The sequence below is a fragment of the Podarcis vaucheri genome (assembly GCF_965113315.1).
Source record: "Podarcis vaucheri genome assembly, chromosome: 1".
Lineage (NCBI taxonomy): Eukaryota > Metazoa > Chordata > Lepidosauria > Squamata > Lacertidae > Podarcis > Podarcis vaucheri.
Window position 1 is genome coordinate 113615807 of NC_138759.1, and position 14632 is coordinate 113630438.

Consider the following 14632-nt stretch of genomic DNA (forward strand, 5'->3'; position numbering starts at 1 on the left):
CCTCTCTCTCTAGCATCAGACAGCAAAGAGAATGGACAAAGGACAATAGTCCCATTTCACGGAATACAGTAACACAAACATCCTGTCTCTGTCACTTCCCACTTTGTGGAGTAAAAACATACACCGTCATGTGATAGACAACAATCCTATGACTGCAATCACGGAGCAGGAATTCTAATAATAACTGCATCCTCACTGCAATTAGTGTTGCATAAGGAGAGCTTGCAAGGCAGAGTAAATTCAGAACGGCGATGTGAGTGGACAACTTTCAATTGTTTGAGAAAAGCTCCTCAAATAGCAGCCAGTATAAAAACATCTGTTCAGAGTCTGTTAAAGCTAAAATAGCCATTTTAGTGCATCTCAGAGAATTATCATATGTATTGTATTATTGTTTTTTCCGTGCAGGAATCATTAATTTATTGTGTGTTACAAACTATACTGTTCTGTATTTCAATATTACATTATTTGTACATTGTAAATATTGGTAACGTTTTGTTAGAAGCAACATACATGTCCCACACAGTGGTATAATGTACGCTAGCTTGCCATGTTTATAATTGTTCCTTCCAATGGACATAAGGGCATTCATAAAATAAATACTTGAAGACTATCAGAGTAATGTGCCTGAAGCGCAATAGGTTTATCCAATGTTAGTCCTACACAGAGTAGACCCACTGAAATAAATGGACCCAAGTTAGCCATTTCTATTAATTTCAATGTGTTTACTCTGAGTAGGGTTACAGACTAATGAATTTTGGAGTGGGCTCTATGAAATTTTACTTCTGTGTCTTGTTAATATTTCTACCTCAGTTTGGGCATGGCAAAACCATGTTTTTCTTTCCCGTTTTGCACTTTCCATGCAATGGGCAATTGTGTTTGCTTGCTTCCTCTGTCATTCATGAAAGCCTTTCGTGGGTTTACATGCAAAAAGCTTGTGATTCTTAACTGTTCAGTGCTGTTTAAATAAACATACCTTTCTCCCTGAGGAATCATCCTATATATACTAATAGTGAAGTCCGTTCTATAAGTGCTTGTCCTTATATGGCCAAAACAGTACCATCCCCACAGAAGAGGGGAGGTATCAGCACACTTGGTGTAACCCCTTTGCAAAAATAAATGGAGAGGATAATCCCAAAACAGGCCAATATAAAGAGTGGTTTAATTTACTCTCTAAAATAAAGCCTTAAATTAGTCCATATGTTTCTATAACACTGATATGCAATGGTTTCTTGTGGAATAACAGAATTTCCAGTTAATATAAACTTCCTTTTGATCTGTTTTGAGAATCAAGGCCAGCCAGTTGTCATGTCAAACAAGTCCTTGGGCTGATGGAACTACAAGTTCCAGGGTGTGTAATATAATCATGGGATGGCCCCATGAACTTACTTGCCACTGGTTGGTTTCATGACCTTTTAATGGTGACCTGGAAGCCTGATCACTTTTGGTTTAGCTCCAAAGTTGGAGATCTCATGCTTACCTTCAGGAAATCACATTATGTAGTACACAAAGTACTTAACGATTCTTATTAGGCTACTTCATTAATTACTCTATTTGAGAAACAGATCTGTGGAAATAAAGAGCAAGATTTGGGGGGAATTCTCAAGGAATTCACCCAATTCACTTTCCATGTGTCTATGTTTAGATCCTATATAGCCTTATTATCAGGGGCAACCCACCTATGAGGCAAGGTGAGGAGACCGCCTCAGGCATCAGGATCCGCAGGGGCATCAGTTTCCAATGTAGATCTTTATTTCCCCCTTGTTCCTGATGTAGATCTTCACTCACCCCTTCTTCCCTGGCAAGGAGGGATTCCATTTTGTGGTTTACCTCAGGTGCCAAAATGCCCTGGGCCAGTCCTACTTATTATTATTACCTTTGCTGGAAATCATTTTAAGCATCTTCAGAATAGGCTTCAGAATAATAGTGTCTTTCAAGCAAACCTAAGGTTTAGCTCCATTGCTCAGGCTGGTGAAAATAAAGCAAGTGTCCTTTTTCACAGTTAATAAGTAACTTACAAACCTCCCATTTGCAATGTGTTATGCTGCCCACAGAGTAAAGAACTCTAGTCCATCTGTCTGCTTTTGGTGGTGTTGTGGGTTGTATAAGGCAAGACAAACAGTCTTTAAAAAGCAGCTAGAGATTAATGACCAAACACACATTTCCTCTCTTTTGAAAAACTCCAGTCAGTAACTAGTGATCCTGTTGTGTAATAACATTAGCCTGTTATCTCCCCATGGGCAAATCACCACTAAGCTCTGCTATTCTGACAACACTGAAAACTTGTTGAAGAACATACAAAGGAAACAAGTACCTGATTTCAGACATCCCTCCTCACATATAATAATAATAATAAATTTATTATACCCCACCCATCTGGCTGGATTGCCCCAGTCACTCTGGGCAGCTCACAATACATATAAAAACATAATAAAATGTCAAACATTAAAAACTTCCTGATACAGGGCTGCCTTCAGATGTCTTCTGAAAGTTGTATAGTTGTTTGTCTCCTTGACATCTGATGGGAGAGCATTCCACAGAGTGGGCGCCACTACTGAGAAGGCCCTGTGTCTAATTCCCTGTAACTTCTCTTCTCGTAGTGAGGGAACTGCCAGAAGGCTCTCAAAGCTGGACTGCAGTGTTCAGGCTGAAGGACAGGGGTGGAGACACTCCTTCAGGTTTTATGTTCTATCAGTTCTGATAGTAACAACCCCTTGTTTGATAGGACAGGAGAACTGCCCAGACCTCACACTGCCCTGGATGGAAGTTATTTGCATGTATCTGTGCATTGAATCTGGCACTCTCTTGAATTAAGGAAGTTTCCTAAAAAAAATTATGCTCAGAAATTTAAACCCCAGGATCGCCGTCCTATGCATGTCTACTGGGAAGTAACTTCACTGAATTCAATGGGATTTTCTTTCAGGTATATGTGTGCATAACACAGATTAGCAACCTGTTATAAGGGGTCACATGTGACTTGAGCTTCACTTTACATGGCACCCTCCCCCCCCCTGCCAGCACCTTCCAAAGCTACCCAGTTCTTCCACCCCATCAGTCTCTATCAGACAGAGACAAAGAGACAGGGGAAATGAGACCTTGTTGCTGCTGCATCTTGGGCTTTTGGTGGCTTTGGACACCATCAATCATGCCATCATTTCTGAGTCAGTACAATGGGGTGGATATTGGGGGCACTGTTTTAAGGTGGTTCTGGTCCTACCTAGAGTATCATGTCCAGAGAATAGCACCGAGGGAGAGCTCCCTGGCCCCCTGGTATTTGCAGTATGAGGTGCCACTGAGTAACAAACTCTCCCCAAATTCTCAGTGCTGCTGCACTCAGGCCCTGCTAGTGGCCTTCCAATAAGCAAGTGGTTGGTGTTATGTACTGAAGTTCTCACCCTGGGCCAGAAGGGGGGATACTGTAGATAGTTATGCAAATGAAGGATCAAAAGTTCAGTGATTGGATAGTTTTAGAAAGTTGCTACAGTAACGTTGTACTGGAGCTCTATATAAGCAGGCTGACTGAGCCCTTCAGCTCAGTTCTGTTCTGGCCTCTGAATAAACAAGAGCTGTTTGAAGAATCGCTGTGTTGTCTGATATGTTCACCCACAACTTAACAGTTGGTTACTGAGAGTACAGGATGCTGGACTTGGCCTCATCCAGCAGGGCTCCTGGGGTTGTTGTTGTTTTTTCCATCTATGTAAAGCCAGTGAGAGCAGTCATTAGGAGTTTCGGGACAAGGTGCCAATCACTATGCTGATGACGCCCGGCTTCATTTCTCGATAATATCTGAGTCAGGTGTGGCTATGTAAGCACTGGATGAAACAGAGGGCTGGATGCAGGCCAATAAACAGAGTTTCAATCCTTTCAAGATAAGAACTGCTGTAGATGAGAGATGTGCCAGTTGCCTGTTCGGGATGAGGATGTGTTCCCACTAAAGGAACAGATGAGCAACTTCATGTGCTCCTAGATCCAGATTTGACTGCATTATCTTAGTGGTTTTAAAAAAGTTTATTTGTAATGCCCAGTACTATCTTTCTAGAAAAGGAGGTAACAGAATTAGGGTTGCTATATCTCAAAAAGTAAAATTCCTGACACCTGCAAAATTGTTGAACTTTTTTGGGGAACAAACCCAAATTGTTAAGGGGAACCTCCCCCCACCCCAAAAAAAATTGTGATTTTAAGCTTTTGGAGCTGTTTCCACTGCTTTTCCCATACATACGGGTTTTTCCCTGACATTTTTCTGTTTCAGCAAAATTCCCCCCTGACACCATTTTTATACCCGAAAATCAGGACATCAGGAATTTTCCGGACGTATGTCAAGCTGGAACTCGCCATGAGCACCTCCCTCATTCTCTTAGAATAGTAATGGTGCCCACCTGAGAGGTGCTGGAACTGAGTTCTGGCGAGTTCTGGCTGAAAAAAACTCTGGTTATACCACACAGATCTATTTACATGATTATTCAATATAAAAGTTGCATTTTTTTGAAAGTAACCCCATAACATTTTGCGGAGCTTACTTTTCTGGAGACCTGCATAGGATTGGAAAGCCTAATCTGATGTAGCCATGGTGAAAATAAAAACAGGGCGGCCTTTATTCTAGATTAGTTAATCCAGAACACTTTTGTCACTGGTTCTATGCATTATCAGCCTGACTGTGCCACTATTAGCATGAGGCTCCTGATGGATTATCCCTGAGGGAATGCAGGTCTCAACAGAGACAGACAGACAGGCAGAGGTTTTTCCCCGCTGACTGTCTTTCTGAAACAAAATGTTGAATAAAAGGACATTATCTTTCATTAATGACTGCAAGTTAGTGAAGTTTGTTCATCTGTACAATGAAGGCTGAATACACACTATATTTTAAAAAGTACATTCAAAGAACCATGGGAACTGTAGTTTACCTCACAAATAGCTATAATTCCCAGCACCCGTAACAAACTATGGATATGTGCTTTAAAGCTGTGATGTGTTCATAGCCAAAGAATCAGTGAAGAACTGTTCGTTTTCAAGAGATGTCTAATTCTTTATTCTGAGTAAAGATAATAAATTCTTATAGACAGAGGACATGGTTATCAACAGCTGCTTCTACTCTCAGATATATTACGCCTCTGAATCCCAGTCGCTGGGAATATCCTATGTCCAGAAACAGTGGTGCTGTTGTGGCCTGACTTTGAGGCAAAAGTCCCACTCAGCTGAGCATCATTATTCCCACATTATGAAATAAGGGCATCTTACAAAAATAAAAAGCAGGTATGGGAAATCTTTGGCCCTCCAGATGTTGCTGAACTACAACTCCCATCAGCCCCAGCAAGCATGGCAAATGGCCTGGGATGATGGCAGTTGTAGTTCTGCGACATCTAGAGGGCCAAAGTCTCCCCACAGCTGGTCAAAAGAGTCTCCTCATGAAGGCTTGCCATATGTCCTCTTTTTCCAGGGCATGCCTTTTTTTCAGGAGTATGTAAAATGAGAGTTGTCGTAGTGATACATAGCTAAAAGTAGAAGTCTGCAAATGTGTCCTCTATTTTGCTCTTCAAAATATGGCAGCCTTGATAGTTGAAGCTGTGTGCATTAGCACGCATTCCCATCGAAAGAGGTGGGCCTCCATAAGGTCATTCTGTTCAGAGTCTTAAATTATCTAACCACTTCACTGTTCAGAAGCACTTTGGGAGTTCCACAGAAATCACACACCTCTTTCTTCGCCATAAGATGACACTTACCTCACAAGACGTATTTTTACAAAGTGAGACCAAGCAGTAGGTGAGTCACATTCCTACGTGGCGGAGCATAAATGAGTATAAGATCTGGTCAACTGATTATGTGAGCCAATTCTATGAATTCAAGATCCAATCTTCATGGGTGTGACCCAAACTTGACTACCAGTGATAAGAAGGCAAAACAGAAAGTGCAGTGTAACTAAACACTAATTTTAGTCATTCCCCCACAGCATTGAGTATGTTTATATAATAAATCTCTCATTCATTATATGATGGACTCATGAAAAACTACAAAAAACTTCGAGGCCCATAGAATATATGTTTGCAGTATGCATAGCAAATCTTTCATGCTGCACTTGTATCTTTCATCTGAAACTAATTACAACCTAAACCATTTAGCAGCCCTGCACATGCACAATATCTTTGATTGTCAAGTGTCTTGTGTTTCCATGTTAAAATTCATAGGTAAGAATGTTCCTGAGGTAAATATTTTAATGCACTGTTTACAGACATTCCAGAAGCTGTAGACAGAGTTCTAAAATCAGATAGGACTTACAGAATCATTGAGAAATGCTGACTTTTCGAGAACTGCTTTCCATAGCGCTGGAAAGATGTGACCTTCCAGATTTTGTTAGACAACGGCTCTCATCACACCTGACCATTGACTATTTTGGTGCTGATGGGAATTGTAGTCCACAAGATCTGGAGAGCCACAATCCCTGCTATAGATGAGAAGCTGACAGACTTTTCGTTCTTGTTGAATAAATGTTGCAACACCAGCCCACACTCTGCTTAAGCAATTTCCATGATTGCTTCAGTCATTTCAGTTCCGTTGAGTTTTCTTTCGAGCTCTGAAGAAACCAGAGTGTTATCTCAGGCACAGGTGAGATGTGATTCTGTTTTGGAAGTTTTCTTTTGACTAACAAATGAAGTCATTCATAAATCTGTATTGCTAGTAGCTGTAAACCATTGCAAAAGCAGCAAAATGCCTACTAGCACAGACACGGCATAGCTAAATATACTATCTATTTAAAAGACAATCAAAATTAAAATGAACTCCGAAACTTCCTGAGGTTGCTGTTAGATCTAGCCTGCTGAAATGAATGAATCACTTTGACAAGCCATTTGGTTCAAAATTCTCACTCACTTTTTTTTAAAATTAATTAATTTTTATTTTATTTTTTGCTGCAAAGGGGAACAAAGCAACTTGATAGGATAAATATGCACATTTACTTCATAACAAGTAAATCACCATGGGAAGAATTCAACGTCACACTAATGAGATCTTCTTATCAGCATTTCTGCTTGTCTGGTGGAGCAATTTCCCCCTCTTCCTCAAAGAGAGGCAGACATACTTGCTTGGTCATTTCAGAGCCTAACACACTCAATAAAACTAGCTTTCCCCACACTCATTCTCCACTCTGATCCAGAGCTTCACATGCAGATCGAGAGTTTGACTCAGAATTTCAAATTGCCATTGGTACCATGGCTATAATTAATGTTGTGCGGATGCCTGATTATCATCTTCCAAAGCTAGTTGCTTCCAAAGCTAGTTGCTCTATTCCGAACTTCAAAATGGAAAGTGTAATGCTGGTGGTCAACAAAAGAGGTTTAAAGACTGTCTCAAGGCAAATCTTTAAAAATGTAGTATAAACACCGACAACTGGGAAACACTGGCCTGCGAGCACTCCAGTTGGAGAACAGCCTTTACCAAAGGTGCCGTGGGCTTTGAAGACACTCGAACTCAGAACGTAAGGGAGAAACGTGATAAGAGGAAGACACACTTGGTAAATCCACACTGTGATCAACTCCCACCTGGGAACCAATGTCCCCACTATGGAAGGATGTGTAGATCCAGAATTGGCCTCCATAGTCAGTTATGGACTCGTTGTTAAAACTGTGTTTATGGAAGACAATCTTACTCAGCTACAAGTGATCGCCAAAGAGAAAGAGAGAAGTAATGATACCCTCCTTACACATGCTGTTTCTCAAATTTTCAAATAGGTAGCCAGGTTCTACTATTCAAGTCCAAAAACCTGCCTGCCAGATAATGAATGAAATAGTTGGGTGCTGTGCAGATAACACCCACAAGATGGCAAGTACCTCAAATCATTTCTTAATCTATTTATTCTTTGAACAGTGCAGGGAGGAGACCTGCACACAAATGAGCAGGGGGCAGCTTTCAGATTTCAAAAAGTTATTCTAATTTGAATTGGCACTCCTTCTGTTGGCAGCTGAGGTGGGAGAAGCACGCATCAAGGATATAAATCAGGCTAAGCCTGAGTGAAAGGGTCAGCTGGGGTCATAGGCATTAAGATATCCACCGTCTCAAGGACCTGAGTAGTGCCAGTAAATGCCTGCAAGAAAATCACAGTGTAATACTTGTATATTTGTTTAGACTGCCAGAAAGATGTAATTGTGCAGATACTACTGAGAAGCCTCATGAGTTGAAATCCCAACTACCATCCATTCTGAAACCAGCATAAAACCCGAGAACTGAGTGTTCTGACCCTGCAATGAGCTGGAGAGACATCTCTGCAGAGTGTAAGTACAAGTCACGGAATGAAACCAACGCCTTGGCAAAATGGTTCAGAAGATATCGCAGTCAGTGTATTGACAGGTGACTATCATATATAGGCTAAATAATCAAAAATAGGTCCCACTCTATGAGTATTGTATAGATGATGATAGTGATCTTCATTTTATTTAATTTATTGATGTTGTTGCTGCTGCTGTTACATTAATATCCAGTCTCTCTTCTACCATGGAACCCAAGGCAATGTCAATGTCAATGTCTTTCCTATATAGTCATCTCAGGAAAGTGGTGGCCTCAGATATCGTCAGACCAGGCCCTGAGATTTGTTCATTGGTGGTTCCTAAAGTAAGTGTATTTAGGCTCAGTGTTTTGCTCTTTCAAGGGAGCAATCCTCAGTCCAGTGGGACCTACTCACAAGTAAGCGCACATAGGGCTGAAATCCTTACCAAAACAATTATGGATGTGCCTTAATGTTTCTGCCTGAGTTCCCTCCCCCATCACTTAAAGCAGGTCTGCTCAGTTGGTGACCCAGCAAGTTAATTCTACCAAAAGCTTGATAATGGGGAGCCTGCCTGGGGTGGGTGGCATAGACAGGTTGTCAAGGACCTGGTATACCACCGTCAACAGCTGCAGGGTGAGCTATGTCTGGCTCAGTGGGTCATGAAATGGGCAGTCCTGATTTAAATTCCCCTTTATCTTTGGCCTGCATTTCATGTGGCTGCTGTAATTGGTGCTCTCCTTGAGCCTGCTGGGTATAATTAGTTTTCTATCTGACAGAGATTTAAGAGATAAAAAGCTCGTGGAGATAGATCCATAGGTACTCAATTGCAGTGCCTTACTAGTATCTTATGCTGATGACACCCCATGTGAACATCAGCATAAGAATTTCCTGGTGGGAGGGTAAGCGGAGATACCTGTGGTGTTCCTTAAAGAATTTATCAAGCATTTCTACAAAAGTATCAATGTGGGTATCGCTTTGAGGTAAAGCATTTTTCTGGCCCCACTTAGCACTAGCATCTGCCACTCAGAATGTGGTTTTTCTCACTTCTGACATCAAGTGTTTAGGGAAGCACTGAAGGACCACATATTTCTGCCTCTTTCTTCTTGAGTTTTGTTCTGCTGATGGTTTGTGTCTTTGTATTTTTTTAGGGTGAATGTTTGTAATTTATTTCTACCGGCTCTTAATTTTTAATTGTTTTTGTACTGTACTGTATTTTAATTGTATGACACCTTGGGAGGGTTTAAATAATTACTGTAAATCAGGGCATTTTTTCAGCCGGAACTCAGTTCCGGCACCTCTCATGTGGGCGTCATTGCCATTATAAAAGAATAAGGGAGGCATTCATGGTGAGTTCCGGCACCGATTTTTTTAGAGAAATAGCACTGCTGTAAATGTTTCTGGCTATATTTGCTGACTTCATTGCTTACAACTTCCCTGTGTAACTCTAACAACATGCCAAGATATCATCATTACATCGCCTCACAATTAAGAGCATTCATTTGCCCAAGCAAACATGTGTTTTGCATGCTTCATATACAAAGATGTGCAGATAGAAAACTTCCTTGGCATCACTTGCTGAATAAACACTGTGAACACATTTTTGTTACAATGGTCAGGCTAGTGAAAGGCAGTCAAGAAAGAAAGAGAAAGAGAGTTCACACCATGCTAAATCTAGTCTCTGATAGATCAGAATATAGATTGTCAGCACCAGTATCAGCATACAAAACACAAAGCAGAGGGGTCATTATACTCACCAAAAAAGAGCCCAAAGTTCGCGGTTTGCTCAGGGTTGCGATCCGTTTCCATTGCAGAATGGCATTGTGGGAAGTAACAGAAAGAACAGAGTCCTCCACATCACTCGAGAGCCATCAAACTTCCCTCCCCTCCCCTCCCCTCTCCATTCACTATCCTATGTTCATCATTGCCTTGAATACTAATGAATGTTCACCATAATGGGCACTGCCCCAACTGCTAACTGAGCTCCCTTTTTTTCACGTTGAAGGGTTTTTCAGATGGGAGTTAGTGGCCAATATAGAGCAGATGCCATCTTGAAAGCAGCAGAGAACTATTGAGAAGCTGCTGTGGAGAAATCTGCTCCTCCAAAGCATGTTACTCTTGGATACTATTCAGGTTGTGCCAGAAGTCTCTAGCTGCCAACTTATACTGACGGGAAGATTCAATGAAACTGGAACGGGAAACAAAAGCCTCTGTGAAGGGCCCAAGTTGACGGGAATGGCGAGCACTTGTGGCAGATAGGTCCACACACTGCTGTCCTGATTTTGTTTCAGATGGCGGACAGATAGGGATGGTGGCTGTCATCCTTTCCATCGCTGTTTGCTGGTTCATCAGAGACTGCCTCAAAGTGGAAGGCCTGAGGGGGAAGTATATTGTCATCACTGGATGTGACAGTGGCTTTGGCCATGCCCTGGCTAAGTACCTCGACCGGAAAGGATTCCGCATCATTGCTGCGTGTCTCTCAAAGGAAGGGAGCCAGGAGCTACTAGCCAACACTTCCTTGTCATTGCAAACTGTGGAGCTTGATCTAACGGACCCTGGCAGTATTGACAAGGCTGTGGAGTTTGTGCGGGCAGAAACTGAGGGCGTAGGTAAGCAGCCTATAGAACACAGCCGTGCTTTCAAAAGACAGGGGGCACCTCGAGGCAACCTGAATTGAGCATCCATTCAGAATGGTTTGCTCAGAATTTGTCCAGATGGTCTACAACGTCTGTGGGGTTTAAATGACATACGCTATTTCTTGAACATTAAGCCTGATTTGAGGCACCTGGGCTCCAGATTTCCCTAGGTATATGCATTTTAGATTCATTCCAGTTTTTAAAGCACAATTATACACAGTGCAAAATGTCAAGGTAAAAGTATTGTTCATGTGATATCATTTACTTCTGCTAGTGTAAGAATACATAGTGTTACAAATTACAGCCAGAAATTTTTCATATATAGATATATAGTGTAACAATCTGAGGTCAGGACAAGTCTCCAAACCCATATTACCAGTTCATTCTCTGATATCCTTTCCATGCTTCTTCACATTTTTTTTAATTATTCCTAAAATACTCAAATAGGACTGTATGGCTTGGTAAATAACGCTGGGAGATCCATACCCATGGCCCCCACTGACTGGATGCAGCTGGATGATTTCTACAAAACCCTGGATGTCAATCTAATGGGGCTGATTGGGATCACCTTGAAGCTCCTCCCCCTCCTGAAAAAAAATAAAGGAAGGATTGTCAACGTGTCAAGTGTTCTGGGCCGCCTGGCATTTCTAGGGGGTGGCTATTGTGTGTCGAAATGGGGAGTGGAGGCATTCTCTGACACTTTGCGGTGAGTTGCCGTGGACTTGTGGGTGACAGATGGTAGATTACTACTGTCTCTGTGGTCATAGAGTTGTAGAGTTGTAGAAGGGATCCCAAGGGTCACCAAGTTCAACCCCCTGAAATGCAGGCATCTCAACTAAAGCACCCAGGACAGATGACCACCCAACCTCTGCTTAAAAACCTCCAATGGAAAGAGGGTTCACCACCTCCTGAAGGAGTCTGCTCCACTGTTCTTACTGTCAGAAAGTTCAATCACATCTGTGACTGCCTGCAACTCAGGCTGAACCGACTGAAAAGTATAATCGTGGGTTCACATGGAAATGAAAACAGGAAGGCCAAAACTCATTTGTCATAACCACCATTTATAATAGCCGGTTGTAGGATTACCGCGGAAGAGGATGCATCAGGGCTACAGCATGGAAAAAGCTAAGTCAGGAGCATTTGCTTCCTGTAAGGGTGGCACAATCTTGGATTTGCAGGAGGCAATACCCAGGCACAGATTCCACCTACCGGACCCCATTCTGGGTGAGAAGCCACACGCCAGCATTGTCTGCTTGACATGCATAAGGTCCCATGTTCAATCCTCAACATCTCTGGCTAAGAGGATCTTGGGTAGCAACAGGTGATCTTAATCTCTGCCTGGCATAGCTTGATCCCACTTATTCCAATGGGAAGGGAACTATAAGCAAACAAATAAGACTCATGGGCCTAACTTTCACCATTTTTTTTTATTAACATCCAGCAGGACATTGCATGTGCTTCAGTTTCACCAGCCCCACAGCCTTCAGATTGCACCATAAATTGGATTGGTAAAACCCACCACAAACTGATGAGTTTTTAATTTTTTTCTCTTAGGAGGGATATGCATCATTTCGGAGTAAAGGTGAGCATTATCGAGCCAGGATTCTTTAAGACAGGAGTAACTAATATAGGGACCATTGAGAGAGACCTACAAAGACTGTGGAACCAGCTGACTCCAGAGGCCAGAGTCTCATACGGGGAGAAATACTTCCTAGACTGTAAGTGCAAATGTCCAGCACAAAACTTTGGGATGGTTTGAATGCCTGCATTTTATTCCAGTTATGTGGTGATTTCTGCAAGGATTACTTGGCATTATACCAAACTTAATGTTTTGAAAATGTATCATTTTCAGCTTCGAATCATTTTGTTGACTGTGATGGGAAAGAGCTTCGTTTTCGATAGGGAGGTATGGGGTGGGGTGGGGTGGGAGGGGACCCTGAACCATTTCCCGAGTTGGAACGCTGTTGATCAAATGTATTGGGAGATACATGTGTTTTCAAAAGATCACACTCCATGAAGGCAGAGAAAAGTGACCATGGGGGATTATTATTTGGAAGACCAACCCATAGCTCAGTGGTAGTGCAGAGCTTTGCATACCAGAGGCCCTGGGTTTAATCCTTGGCATCGCCAATTACAAGAACCAGGTAGCAGGCAGTAGGTAGGACCTCTTTCTGAGACCTTGGAGAGTCAATTAGATGATATACAACTAGGTAGGCAAATAACTTCACCTGCCATAACTTCACCTATGCTCTTCAACCTAGCTTTCACAGGATCTAGGGAGGTCTCATAGATCCTGATATAGTCAAACATTACAGGTCACATCCAAAATATCTTGCTATATGCATATGCAGTCTTTTAAACTGGATTGCATTGACAAGGCAAATGGGAGGGCACCTTCTGAGTGTAAAATAATCTTGGTGAATTGTGAGGCAGGCAAGATCTAACAAGTTGCTGAGCAGTCTTACTGAATCAGCATCTTCAGTGCTGAAAGTCCTCCCATCTTGTCCAAACTGTAATGTGTTACTACGAACAGAAACTGGCAAAATGCAACTTCACAATGGTACCTCTAGGACAAGACTGGCACAGCAAGACACCCCATAGGACATTGGCAGGGGGTTTTCCTGCTTGGCAGGGGGTTGGACTCGATGGCCCTTGTGGTCTCTTCCAACTCTATGATTCTATGACACATTTAGAAAAACAGGTGCACAGATGACTCAAGAAATTTTGTTAGCTGCAGGTAATGGGGTTTCATGCTGTATTTTATGCAGACTTGACTGCTGTTGAATGAATTAGGAGTTGCTGGGTTTTATGCGCAGCATGACTAGTGGGGTGAAAAGTGTTTGCATTGCTGCTTTAGAACTACAGTTGTGTTTTGATCTCTGTTCCCTTAGCTTTAAAAATCTGGATTTTCACTTGATGGAGTCTTTTATCTTCCTAGCAGATTTAAGGCTGCAAAGGCTATCCATGAGAAGGCTGTGTGATCCTGATGTTTCTAAGGTCACAAAGTGTATGGAGCACGCCTTGACCGCCAAGTACCCAAGGACACGCTATGGAGTTGGATGGGATGCAAAGCTATTGTGGCTCCCGCTCTCCTATGCCCCCACGTTCCTCTCTGACGCAATGCTGAGAATGCTTTTTCCAGTTCCAGCAGGCGACAGTAATCCAGCAAAAAGATATCAAATAGATGTTTAAGGCAGGTGAATGTGCCAATGTTTTGAAGCAAACTGTTGTCTCCATGGTGCTCTTATAGACTCTTCTATCTTGCCTGGTGAATATAACTTCTCTGAAATTTTTAATCACAAAATCATAGGATTGTAGAGCTGGAAGAGATACAAATCTAAATGAAATAAAATACAACTGCTCAGTGTTGAGGGAAATGCTCATGCTCATTTTTGCTTGTTTCGTATTTTAATGCCCTGGCATTAAAAACAGATGCTGGGACTGAGTCTTGGCACAAATTAAGCCCAAAGAATTTACAATGCTGAGCTTCTTAGAATTTTTTTCTATTAGGAAATTATTGGTTCAGTACATGATTTGATGTGCACAATGGTCTTGGAAAAAGGTCAGGATAAAGGTTTTGTTTGCTTAAGGTTTTCTGATTAATCATTAAAAACTAGCTCAATTAAGTTTACCTCCGTTCACCAGAAAGAGAGGAAGCCACACAACAGGACAGTACAGCAGCTCAAGAAAAGAAAATCCCACATTTTCCTCTACACTACTGTGTGCGAATGCCAAGCAGGGCTCGAGATAT

The 14632-nt window shown here is 42.0% G+C and overlaps 1 protein-coding gene across 2 annotated transcripts; it reads left to right on the top strand.

The window, feature by feature from the left end:
* The first annotated feature begins 7829 nt into the window (after positions 1-7829).
* Positions 7830-14230, top strand: LOC309540265 (retinol dehydrogenase 5-like). Of its 2 annotated transcripts, none has more exons than XM_082236975.1 (5): positions 7830-8255; positions 10537-10854; positions 11329-11587; positions 12436-12599; positions 13820-14230. In XM_082236975.1, the coding sequence occupies exons 1-5, from the start codon at positions 8228-8230 to the stop codon at positions 14071-14073; spliced, it is 1023 nt and encodes a 340-aa protein (XP_082093101.1). In that variant the 5' UTR covers positions 7830-8227; the 3' UTR covers positions 14074-14230. The 2 variants fall into 2 exon arrangements, with proteins under 2 accessions (XP_082093101.1, XP_082093102.1); XM_082236976.1 differs by having other exon boundaries at positions 7832-8255; positions 13823-14230.
* Positions 14231-14632: the final 402 nt, after the last annotated feature.